Source organism: Sorex fumeus, unplaced genomic scaffold (genome assembly GCF_029834395.1).
Source record: "Sorex fumeus unplaced genomic scaffold, SorFum_2.1 ptg000122l, whole genome shotgun sequence".
Classification (NCBI taxonomy): domain Eukaryota; kingdom Metazoa; phylum Chordata; class Mammalia; order Eulipotyphla; family Soricidae; genus Sorex; species Sorex fumeus.
This window is the reverse complement of record NW_026606179.1, coordinates 23,775,621-23,788,691: the sequence shown is the minus strand read 5'-3', so window position 1 is coordinate 23,788,691 and position 13,071 is coordinate 23,775,621. Positions and strand designations below refer to the sequence as shown.

The window sequence follows — 13,071 nt, the reverse complement described above, 5'->3', positions numbered from 1 at the left end:
CTCGGATTGTTTCCAGATTCTGGCTATTGTAATAGTGCTGCAATAAACATAGAAGTTGGCATTTCTGCTGTCTATATTTTGGGCCCTCGGGATATATTCCCAGAAATGATCTTGCTGGGTCATATGTATTGAATCTCAATTTCTAGCTTTTTGAGGAATGCCCATATTGTTTTCCAAAAAGGCTGGACCAGTGTTCATTCCCACCAACATTTAATGAGAGTCCTTTTCTCCCCATATTCACACCAGCACTGGTTTTCCTTGTTCCTTTGGATGTGTGTCAGTCTCTGTAGTGTGAGATGACATCCTATTGTTTTGATTTGCATCTCCCTGATGATTAGCAATGTAGAGCATTTTTTTCATGTACCTTTTGGCCATTTGCACTTCTTCTTTGAGGAAGTTTCTGTTCATTTCTTCTCCCTATCTTTTGATGGGGTTGGATATTTTTTTCTAAAGTTCTACCAGTGCCTTATATATCTTTGATACTAACTCCTTATCTGATTGGTATTGGATAGTTTTTCCCAATGTGGGCTGTTTTGTATCTTGGTCACTGTTTTTTTGAGGTGCAGAAGCTTCTTAATTTACTGTAGTCCCATTTGTTTATCTTTGCTTCTACTTGCTTGGTCAGTGCTGTTTCATCTTTGAAGATGCATTTAGCTTCAAAGTTCTGCCCACATTCTCCTCCATGTACCTTATGGATTCAGGTCTGATACAGAGATCTTTAATCCTTTTTGATCTGACTTTTGGGCCTGGCATTAGAAAGAAATCTCAGTTCATTTTTTTAGATGCAGCTGGCCAGTTTTCCCAGGACCATTTGTTGAAGAAACTGATACTTTTTTGATGCTTAGCACACAACGATGGTCTTCATTTCTCTTTGGAGTGTATGTATACCAGAGGGTGTTGAGGGCCGTGACAGTTCGTATGTATATCCATAGAAGACTCAACTGAATTAATGCTGTAGTCAGCTGAAGTGTTTCCTGTGCTTAAAATTATTTTTAATGACTTGGCAGTGCTGTTCATTAGAAAAATATAGATAATAAAACATCACCTGCTTTTCCTTATTTTAAAAAATATTTTATTTATGGAGTGGACGGCCACACCTGGCAGTGCTCAGGGGTTAGTCCTGGCTTTGTGCTCAGGGATCATTCCTGGTAGTGCTTAGGAGACCGTGTGGGATGCCAGGGACTCAAACCAGGGTTGGCCACATGCAAGACCAGCGCCCTACCTGCTGTAGTCATCTGCTTTTTGAACTATTTCCTCCTTACTAAAATGTGAGTCTTTCCAAAGAAGTGTAGATGTGAGGCTGTACATAAAATTAAATAATTTATGGAAATGTTATTTCACAAAATATACCTCTTCATTGTACTTTCTGCTTAATATTTGGCTCTGATAAAATTGTTGAAATATCAGCCCCATGTCTGTCTCTGTGAACAGGGTGGGGGGCATTCCCGTCCCTTTGAATTGGTTAGAGGGGCCATTCTGGACAGATCTGCCTGGCTCAGTGTCTGGCCCCTGGCAGCCTTCGGCACCTGTGTCTGCCTCCTGTCAGAGTCCCCTGCCAGGATTCCTGCTCTAAAAGCCCCATCACCACTGTACCTCCACTATCTCCATTCATCTTTCATCCTTTGTCGTAGCGGGGAAATAGCAGGTGTCTGTGTCATCGTGTCATGGTGCTGAGTGATTGCCTGGCTTTCCGGGCAACAAGTGACCGTGTCACTATTGTTTTAATTAGAAGGTTGCTGGGCTGAAGACAATAGAAATGAGTGCCAGAAGGACCTGTCTTTAATTGGCACAAGGGGTGGGAGGAAGGGGGGAGTGTGGTTAGGACAGAGGAGGGACCACTGTGACAGTGATGTGGAACGTGATCACTTTGGACAAGACCTGGGTGCTGAAATGAGATAAAGTGATATGCGTGAGAGAGAGAAAGAAGAAATGTGCCTGCCATAGAGGCAGGCTGCGGGAGGGGGAGGTTGGGGGATGGTGGTGGGGAATGTTCACTGGTGGAGGGACGGGTGTTGGTCAAGGTATGACTGAAAGCCAACCATGAACAGCTCTGAATGATCTGTCTCATGGATATTCAATTAAAAAATGAAAACCAAAGTGATATGCATGATGCCCTTTCAGTAACAGTATTGCAGACCAGAGTGCCTAAAGGGAAAAAGGAAAAAAACTGTCGGCCATAGAGGCAGCCTGGTGTGAGTGTGGGAGGGGGGAGAAAACTAGGAACATTGGTAGAGTGAGAGGGTTGGTGTTGGAACATTGTACGCCTGAAATTCAGTTGTAAACAACTTTGTAACGATCTTACAATGAGTTAATTAAAAGATGGTTTCATCCAGTGATGGGTTTATTGAGTTGTAACCCTACTATAAATTGAGAAAAGTCCAGAAATTATTCTGGGTTGAGTTTCTTGTATTTCTTTTTACTCAAATAAAATATTTTTGGGCAGGCAGGGTATTTGGACTTGCTCAGGGCCTGTTCATGGCTCTGTGCTCAGAGGACCACATGTGGTGCTGGGGATTGAACTGGGGTCAGTAACATGCAAGGTAAGCACTTTAACCCTTACACTATCTCATTCCCCCCCCCCAAGTAATTTATTTTTCATGGAAATTTATTCTGATGCAAACATAAAATCTTCAGCATCGGGGCTGGAGTGATAGCACAGCGGGTAGGTTGTTTGCCCGGCACACGGCCGACCCAGGTTTAACTCCCAGCATCGCATATGGTCTCCCAGCATCACCAGGAGTAATTCCTGAGTGCAGAGCCAGGAGTAACCCCTGGGCATCACTGGGTGTGACCCAAAAAGCAAAAAAAAAAAAAAAATCTTCAGCATCCCCATAGTAATTTTTATTTTTGTATTGCTCTTTCCACTCATTGAAGTTGGTGGTCTTCTTTGCAACTTTACAGTCAGATTTTCTGTTTCTGCTGGACTGTTAGTATTGTGAAACATGGAGGGTAGGTTGTATGGCCTCATATGCAGTTGTGCGCTCCAAAACTCTAGAACTCGGCCTTTTATAGGTATGGTGGATGCTGGGATGCTCTGTAAGGGAGGGAAATCTGCCCCCCTCCCCCCATTCTGAGAAGACCCCAGAGTATCCAGCCAGGAGAGGGATCTACCTGGGATGATTTGGCAGCTTAGAGTCTTTTCCCAAGGAATTTTTTAGCCTGTTTTACTTATCTATATTGTATTACTCACTAAACAACTTTTGTTTTATTTATTTATTAGTTTTTAGACCATACCTAGTGATGCTCAGGGGTTACTCCTGACTGCACTCGGGAGTCACTTCTGGTGTACTCAGGGGACCATCTGATCCTGGGGACAGAGCCCCGGGTTGGCCACATGTAAGGCAAGAGCCTTACCTACTGTACTGTAACTCTGGCTCCATCACTAAACAGCTTTTGAAATGTCCGTTTTAGAACTAGATAAAAATATGGACATTCCACCACTGCTACCATGTAATCTCCTCTATCACCCAGCTTCAGAGGCTCATGATGAAATCTCAAGAGAGATCAACTAGCTGCAAGTTTCTCAGATACACTGGTCCCTAGCTGAGAACTCTGGGGCAGCCTTCAGTGAGGCAGGCCAAGTGCTTGACCTGCAAAAGCCCCGGCAGCCACACTCACCCCCCAATAGCTGCTACCATGTCTATAGCTGAACTCCATTGCCTCATGACTGAGCTCCGTAGAGATGCTAAACTGTCAAAAATTTCAGGTACACAAGGATTTTTTGGCAGAGAACTCTGGGCCTTCTCTGAGTCGGGGTGGATGACCTCCCCCCACCCAAAGCCCTGGCAGCCACACCCATGCTCCGTCAATGCTGCCATGTCAGCTCACTGCCTAGTTAAACAGTCTGGATTTTCTGGAGTGGGCAGCCACATTTGCAGCCATGTAATATCTCCCAGCTATACAATATTATCATCCCAGTAGGTGCACACCAGAGTAGGTGGGAATGTAATACAGAAGCCACTTAGCAAAAACAGTAACACAGAAAGTACAACTAGCCACAACAGTTTAGTAAAACCTAAGGCAAGGACTTAATGGCTCCTGGTATGATATCACAATTTTTCACAGATTTTCTTTTACTGGAGCATTTTTTTGATAATTCCATTAGACAGTTATTGGTAGGGAGCAATATAAAGTAATTTTGGGCCTGCCACAGGGGCAGGCTTGAGGGCTGCCTGGAAAAATGGGGATAGTGGTAGAGCAAAGGTCACAGTGGTGGTGGGATTACAGTTGGAATATTGAATGCCTGTGACAAATTCATCATGAACAACTTTGTAAGCCACAGTGTTTAAGTAAAATGGAAAAAAATGAAAAAAAGGATTTAAGAGTCTACCTTATCATTTTGTTACCTCCTGGTTATTATTCTGTTTCTACCTGCTTTACAAATACCTTCTTTCTGCTGTGTTTTGATGTTTTGGGTTTTTTGGCCACACAAGGCAGTGCTCAGGAGGACATACTCTTCGTTTTAAGTTCCAGGATTACTCCTGGCGGGAATTGGAAGTCCATATGGGATGCCAGGGACTGAATGCATGGGACGAACCCGACCCACTGTATTATATCCACAGGGCTCTAGCCCTGTGATTTCCAAAATCCTCTCGTGTCTATCATGCCATTAGGAAGCAAGAGATGCAGTTGTGCTCCTGAAAAGTTGCTGAGACTGAGTGGTTATTGGTCAGTTATTGGTAGTAGAAAGCGCCCCTTCCCCGCCTGCCGACATATTACTGTGAAACAAGCACTTCCTCACATCCTTGGGTCCTGTGCTCAGAATGGACAGAGCAGGAGTGTGGTTTGTTTCTGTTCTGTGGTGTCTGGCGTCATGTGGCCACCTCTTCAGTTGGCACGTGCCTCAACCATAGGAGCATTTGGGCTTCTTCACAGCACAGTGGCCGCTTTGGGAAGGAGCATTCGAAGAGCAGGAATAGGTACAACTCGTGTTGGCATCTCACACTTGAAGTCGTTGGTCTTGTGACAAGTCTACCCGTGTCATGGGAAAGAAGCACAAGGACGGTCCCTCTGGTCAGTTCAAGAAGTAGTCAAGTCACTGTGAAGGAGACCAGTGTTGGTTGACATCTTGTGACATTTTGGGGAAAAAAACCTTTCAAATGGGGGAAAACACATTCTAACAAATTTAGGGTTAGGCCACCCAATGGTGTACAGGGCTTTCTCCGGGCTCTGCACTCAGGAATCACTACTGGTGGGGCTCGAGACCGTGGATCCAGGGATTGTACCCACTATACCATATTGCTCTGGCCCAAGTGGATTCTTTTTAATTGTTAATAAGCCAGCAAGAGAATTTTGGAAGCATTTCCTATAGTAAGACTTAGATAAAAATTTAAAATTCTCTCAAATGAGATTCAGTATTGAGCCCTACTTCATAATAATTGTGTGTGTGCCTCATGCCAGTGCCTGTCTCTTTATGTTCTTTTCTGTTCTGTTTTTGCTAATAGCACTGTCGAAGACAAAATCTGAAAAGGAAGAACAGTGCCTCTCCCTGAAAGATGTAAACAAGGTTGTATTTTTAAACATTCTGTAAATATGAAATTGATATTTGAAGTTCCTTAAGATTTTCTGGGAAAACCAAAAATATGTTTGCTATTAGAAATCTTTGGCTGTCGGGGTCGGAGCGATAGTCCAGCAGGGAGGGCATTTGCCTTGTTCAGAGCTCACCCAGGTTCAATACGCGGCAGAAGTGGTCCCTGAGTGCAGTCAGGAGTTAGCCCTTATCACCACTGGGTATGTGTGAGTTCAAGATGTAGGTGCACAACATGTGCATTTGGTGGCTGAGAGCTGCACCCAAGGCTTCTCCAGCAGAGGATCGGGGGATTAGAGGTGCTCGTAAGAGCACTGTAAGCTTCTCTGGAGGGAGGACAGGGGAAGTTCACTGATGAAGCCTAGAGCACTTAGGGTTAATATTCAATAGGTATGAACTGCCCACCCACCCCCCAAAAACCTCCAAAAATTAAAAAAAAACAAAAACAAACTTTGACTATATTATATTGGGCCAAATGCAGGTTTTTATGTTTGCTCAGTTTTCCCAAAAACAGTCAGTTCCAGCCCCTGGAGCCCTCACTCTCAGCCCTGTGGCCTCTCCACAGAACTGTGGCCGATTCTCATTTTAATAGCATAGCCCTTTGGACCCTCCAGAGGTTCCGGCTCAATTCTTTCTCCGGTGTCCTCGGAGCGTTTTCAGCACAGCTTCCAAGCACCAGGGGCCAGTGGACTGAGTGGCTCTGGTAGTTTCACCCACGTTCTACTTCCTTACTGTCCACGTCTGCACAGCCTGGGAAGTGTCTGGGGTGGTTATTCATCAGGAGAGCCGCAGGAGTTTGGCTTCTTAAGGGTATGTATCTTCTAGTGTATATATTCTTTCTAAAAACAGATTTTTTTTTGCAGTGTGTTGAATCTTCAGTGTACTGGCCCACAAAGAGAGGCATAACTATATATGCTGAGCCCGATATACCAGCCCCCAGGTACGCACTCCGGAGTCAGGGTAAATCGACGGGACACCCACACATGTTGGGTGTGTGTTACGGTAGGGTCATACCTGGGACAGGAAAGATGCAGTCTGCGGATGCTCAGGGCTCTGGCTTTGGCAGTATGCCATGTAGGTGTAAGGTGTGGAGCTTGGAGCTGACTTGACGAATTTTAGAGGGGCCTCCTTGTTTCTCGCTCACCCTCACTCATAGGTACCGGCCGCCTCAACATCTTTGCTCCTCTGGGGGGTAGCCAAGTTTGCCCTGAACATGAGTCACTCTCAGCTTTTCCCACTCCGGGGGTGGGGAGTGAATCAGTGACAATGGCCACGACTGACTGCTGGGTTCTGGGTTTGAATTGCATTGACTGTAAGGCAGTCTGGTTGGCAAAGGTTCATGTGGAGTAGGAATAGGAGGGCATGAGAAGGCTCCCCACATCAAAAGGGAGGGCTTCCGGTCTCAGATCTCGTTGGTGGGCATCCTGGTGTTTGTAGTGCCAGAGGTGGGAGGGAAGATTGCCGTCAGATTGTCTGAGGTTATTATTGATACTGCGCTGCCACAGGCTCTGAAAATAAAGACAATTTTCAGCCCCTTCCCCCACCACACACACACATAAAAAGTCAAACTAAAGTGTTGAGTCATCCTCACTTTCTGGCCCAGCAGCCTCTGATCTTGCTTTCTCATGGCAATATCTGATTTTCCCAGTACTTTGTATGTGCAGTAATGTGGGCGTATTTTGAATAGTCGGGCGTGAAACGACTCTGATGTCCGTTGAAATCCTCTGGGGGATGTTGATAATTTGTTAATGTCTAATTATTTTAGCTGTCACTGTCCTCCCATTGTTCATCGATTTGCTCGAGCAGGCCCAGTAACGTCTCCATTGGAGACTTTGTTGTTACTGTGTTTGGCATATCGAATATGTCACCGGGAGCTTGCCAGGCTTTGCCGTGCGGGCGAGATACTCTCGGTAGCTTGCCGGGCTCTCCCAGAGGGGCGGAGGAATCGAACTCGGGTCGGCCATGTTGGCTGTGTGCAAGGCAAACGCCCTACCGCTGTGTTATCGCTCCAGCCCGGAGGGTAAGTGTGAGAGTAAATATATACTAGTTGGAGGCTGGATGGAGGCTGGATGGATGGTAAGGATGCGAGTGGATGCGCGGTAGATAGACAGTGGGTAGATAGAGAGTGGACAGATGGGTAAGTGTGAGAGTAAATATACAACAATGGGGGATGAATGGGGCTGGCTGGATGGTTAAGTGTGAGAATGAACACAGTTAGATGGTTAGATGGTGCAAGGGTGGCTTCAAGGAGCGGATGGTGAGTAGACAGATGCAGGAAGGATGGAGGATGGGCCAGCGTCACATAGACAGAAGCCCTGGCTCAGTTCCGTCTATTTCCTCCCCTTCCCCCAACGAGGCACCAGTCCAAAGGGCTGCTCCCGTCACCGCTCCAAATGCACCAAGCAGGCTGCCAACATGGCCGACCCGAGTTCGATTCCTCCGCCCCTCTCAGAGAGCCCGGCAAGCTACCGAGAGTATCTTGCCCGCACGGCAGAGCCTGGCAAGCCACCCGTGATGTATTCGATATGCCAAACACAGTAACATCCAAGTCTCCAATGGAGATGTTACTGGGCCCACTCGAGCAAATCGATGAACAACGGGAGGACCGTGGAGCATCAATTATTTTAGCAAGAGGAAGCCAGCTCCATTATACTTATATCTCAAGTTCTGTCTCGTTTTCTGTGGCCCTGAGCTTAGTTCAGTTTGGCCAGATACTCCGAGCCTGTCCTGAGTAAGGTCAGCTTGGGGTGAAACTGGGACTTGGGTTGGGTCATCTATGGAAATAGTGCACCTCCCTCCCTCGCCTCTGTTGCACTCTTTTCTTTTTTCCAGAACTTTCCTCACATCATTTTCTGTTTACATGCCTCATGGCTTCTCTTAAAGAGACAGTCGTGCACGTCTGTGTGATTGGCACGTCTTGTGAACACATCACAAAGCAGCTGTCCCCAGGAGAAATGAGAAAGAAACACAAGACTTGCCCATGGTCTTGAGACCACAGGCTTCCTGTGGAGGAAAGGAGAGGTTTCCCTCCAGACCTGAGGTGACAGCACTGCTGTCCAGTGTGCAGTGGTCAGCTCAAGCGTCACACCTGGCTTGGGGAAGGAAAAAGCAAAAGAGAGAATCAGTTGTGCTTCCTGCTCACGATGCTTCCGACGTGCTCTCTGGCTCACACATTGGCGTGTTCCTCTCAGGGTAGAAAAACTGGCATCTGGGGCTGGAGTGATAGTCCAGCAGGCAGAGCCTGGCCAGCTCCCCATGGCGTATTTGATATGCCAAATACATTGAAGACAATAGGTCTCATTTTTCTGACCCTGAAAGAGCCTCCAATCATTGGGAAAAGATGAGTAAGAAGAGGCTGCTAAAATCTCAGGACTGGAAGGAATAGAGATGTTATTGGCACCTGCTCGAGTAACTTGGCGATCAATGGGATGACAGTGATACAGTGATCTCCTGCATAGTTCACGTCTCAGCTGACCCCCAGAGGAGGGGCAGTCAGACCCAGGAAATCCCCTTTCCTGTACCCCTGCTTGCTTCTCACTAGTTGACAGTTGACTTCTCCACCACCGTCCCCCTCGCCCTTTTTTATTTTGTCACTTTGTCCTGGGGGTTCTGGTTGAAATAATTAGGGGAGGGAGGCTAAGGACATCTTCACCAGCACAACTGTCCAGATGAGCTCCATACCTAGCAGGCCACCTTATTCCTCAGTGGTGCTGCTTATGTTCTCTCAGAAAATAAAGACGCTGTTGCATTTGGTTAAAAGGGTTTAATGTTTTACTCCTGAAATTTATATGGAACAATAAGCCCCCACGAATAGCTAAAGCACTTCTTGGGAAAAAAGAAAATGGGAGGAATCAACCTCCCTAACTTCAAACTGTACTACAAAGCAATAATAATCAAAACAGCATGGTACTGGAACAAAGGCAGAACTGCAGACCAGTGGAATAGGGTTGAATACACTGACATCTCCCCTCAATCATATGATCATCTAATCTTTGATAAAGGTGCAAGTAATGTGAAATGGAGTAAGGAAAGCCTCTTTAACAAAGTGTGCTGGCAGAACTGGACGGCTACATGCAAAAAAATGGGCTCAGAACTCTGCCTAACACCATGTACAAAAGTAAGATCAAAATGGATTAAAGACCTCAACATCAGACCAGAAACCATAAGGTACATTGAAGACAAAGTTGGCAAAACCCTCCATGACATTGAAGCTAATGGTATCTTCAAAGATGCCACGCCACTGGCCGAGCAAGTGAAAACAGAGATAGATAAATGGGACTATCTTAAACTACAAAGCTTCTGCACCTCCAAAGAAACAGTGACCAAAATACAAAGACAGTCTACAGAATGGGAAAGGATATTCGCCGAATACACATCTGACAAGGGGTTGATATCCAGGATATACAAAATACTGGTTAAACTCCACAAGAAGAAAACATCCAACCCCATCCAAAAATGGGGCAATGAAATGAACAGAAACTTTCTCAAAGAAGAAATCCAAATGGCAAAAAAGCACATGAGAAAATGCTCTACATCATTAATCATCAGGGAGATGCAGATCAAAACCACAATGAGTTACCATCTCACACCTCAGAGACTGGCCCACATTCAAAAGAACAAAAGCAACTGATGCTGGCGCGTATGTGGCGAGAAAGGGACACTCCTTCACTGTTGGTGGGAATGTCCACTGGTTCAGCCCTTCTGGAAAACAGTATGGACGATTCTCAAAAAATTAGAAATTGAGCTCCCATTTGACCCAGCAATACCACTCCTGGGAATATATCCCAGAGAGGCAAAAAGGTATAGTCGAAGTGACATCTGCACTTGTTTGTCCATTGCAGCACTCTTTACAATAGCCAGAAACTGGAAGAAACCTGAATGCCCAAGAATAGATGACTGGTTAAAGAAACTTTGGTACATCTACACAATGGAGTACTATGTAGCTGTTAGAAAAGATGAAGTCATGAAATTTACATACAAGTGGTACAACATGGAAAGTATCATGCTAAGCCAAATGAGTCAGAAAGAGAGGGATAGACATAGAAAGATTGCATTCATCTGGGGGATATAAAGTAACAAAATATGAGATTAATACCCAAGAATAACTGAGATCAGCACCAGGATGATTACTCCATAACTTAGAGGCCAGCCGGGCATTCTAGAGGAAAGGGCAGCTCAGATAGAGAAGGGAGCACCAAATAAAGGGTGTTTGGAGGATCCTCCCAGGAGGGGAGATGCATGTCGAAATTAGACTATGGACTGAACATGTTTGCCACTCAAAGCCTCTTTTGCAGACCACAACACCCAAAAGGAGAGAGAGAACAAAAGGGAATGCCCTGCCACAGAGGCAGGGTAGGAGGGGGGGATATTATCCATGGTGGTGGAAAATGGGCACTGGTGGAGGGATGGGTATCTGATCATTGTATAATCGAAACCCAAGCACAAAAAATTGTAAATCTACAACTGTACCTCATGGTGTTTCACTAATAAAAAAAAAATAAATAAAAAGACTTGAGAAGTAATGAACCTGGATGTTTACTCATGCTTCTATTGTTTAAACTACTCAGTGTGCAGACTGAGTAAACTCAGACAATAATCATCATCTTTTAACGTACAACGAAATTTAATTTTGTGTTATATTTATTGCCTTATCTTTTCCTTCTTGCACTTCTTGTACATTACACAGAGGCAAGGATTTTATCCTTTCTTGCTTGTCTCAAGGTATAATCCAATTTTTCCCAAGTTCCATATTTCACAAAACAGTAAAGAATAACACACAGAATTGAAATGAGTTACCCTGAAGTTTGAAAGATAATAAATGAATGTCAGAGGTGCTCCAGTCTACAGGATTCCTAATTCAGATTAAAAAAAAAAAAGGTTTAATGTTTTAAGACATTGATTTTTGTGTTTCCTAGTACTTTGTGTCAGAAGCCAAACGAGAAATCCTTCAGATTGGCCGAGAAGAAAGAATATGATGAGAAGAATGGCTGTGTGAAGTAGGGTTTGTTTCTTGGCCTGAATTTTTATCAAAATGAACATCATAAAATTGTAACAGGAAATGTTTGTGTGTGATTGTCCCACTAACTCCAGAGCTGTGGTCTCACTAACAGGTCATGCACGCAGTCTCTCCTGTAGACTTCCATGTTATTTTTTTCTCAGCATTTTCTAGAATGGATTTTTGGCTAAATCTTTTATTCCAGACTAAACAGTCTTTACTGTTTTTGATTTCTGATTTTCTTGTCCAAGTGAACAATTTTATGAAATAAATTAGATCCAGTTGATCTTTAGGACTATTAATTTTGTTTATATTGCTGTTTTCTCTCAGCCCAGATGGAGGTACTTATTATGTACGGTATGGTACTTTAGGGTTTTTTGCGGGGGGGTTGGGGAGAGATGTCTTGTCAGATTGACAAAGCATCTGTGTGATTTAATAATGGAGTAATGATATTATTGTACTCTTGTTTAATCCGGAAAACTTTTCTCTCTCAGTTTCTGTGGCTTCTTACCATACCAGTCTAAAAACACTCCTGCATTCCAAGACATGGGTTCCAGATGGCTCTGAAGCCATCAGAGTGATAAAGAATTCAGGATAGTTGAGGAGACAGGCCACACTGTGCCACCAACTGGCCTTGGAGGAGGACAGGTGCTGGGCTGCCAGCTTGCCGTTAATGTCCCCCGACCCGGAAGAGGCTCCGTAGGCCACCCCAGGGCTGGGTCTTAGAAGACTGCCGCAGAGCTCGTGCTCACAGATCTGCGGGTGACCTTTATGCGGCCACGCAGTCATCCCCTCCCAGGACACCCTGGATGTCTCACTTGAAGTCTCTCTTTTCCTGGAACGAAATACCTGGTTTTGTTCTCATTGCTCATTTTTATTCATCTTTATTGTGGCGTGATAACTTACCTCTGCAGTGTAGTCTATTACTTTTTTTTTTCTTTTTAAAATTAGATTGTCTCCTCCTCGGCTAACTGTCCTGTACCTGGGACCCTCTGATAAGACTGTAGGTGCGAGGGAACCTGCTGGTTGAAGACCCGGCAGTAGAGGAAAGGGAAGCGGTGGGATTCTTAGAAGTAGCGGGCCACTGGGTGATGGTGCAGTCTTTCGACTTGTCCCAAGCATGTGACCCTGGCACTGTGTTCTGTCCCCACCCCGTGACACAGCCTGTCCATGTGTGCCGTGGCTCTTGGACTGCCACGGACACACAGAGAAGAACGCACTGTAATTTTCCAGCTAAGCCCTGCAGGAGTGCAGTTATCTTACCTCTCCAAGAAAGAAAAGTCATAGCTCACTTAGCAGGCTTCCCACGCTTTCTTCTTTGCATTGTCCTTTTACCTGTTTTACAGATTATTGCAGTTTTTAAATCCAGATCCGCTGAGAGCTGATGGAATCTCTGATTTGAAGCAGGTATTTACAGCCCTAGAAAAAATTCAAACTAAGTATCGATCACCTGTTAAATCCCTCTCCTTCCTTGTTCCATATTTGGCATTAGAAGAGGAATCCCTTATCCCTGACTGCCAAGCCAGACACGAAGGGTCCTGGTGTGGGC

General features: G+C 45.1%; 1 protein-coding gene across 1 annotated transcript in view; it reads left to right on the top strand.

The window, feature by feature from the left end:
• The window catches only part of TDRD12 (tudor domain containing 12), a 63,028-nt gene that overhangs the window by 20,973 nt on the left and 28,984 nt on the right, over nucleotides 1-13,071 (top strand). The window contains exons 9-12 of the mRNA XM_056136101.1: nucleotides 5,445-5,506; nucleotides 6,391-6,467; nucleotides 11,443-11,523; nucleotides 12,869-12,929. Of these exons, the coding sequence (XP_055992076.1) occupies nucleotides 5,445-5,506; nucleotides 6,391-6,467; nucleotides 11,443-11,523; nucleotides 12,869-12,929 (281 nt within the window). The remainder of the gene's footprint in view (nucleotides 1-5,444; nucleotides 5,507-6,390; nucleotides 6,468-11,442; nucleotides 11,524-12,868; nucleotides 12,930-13,071) is intronic.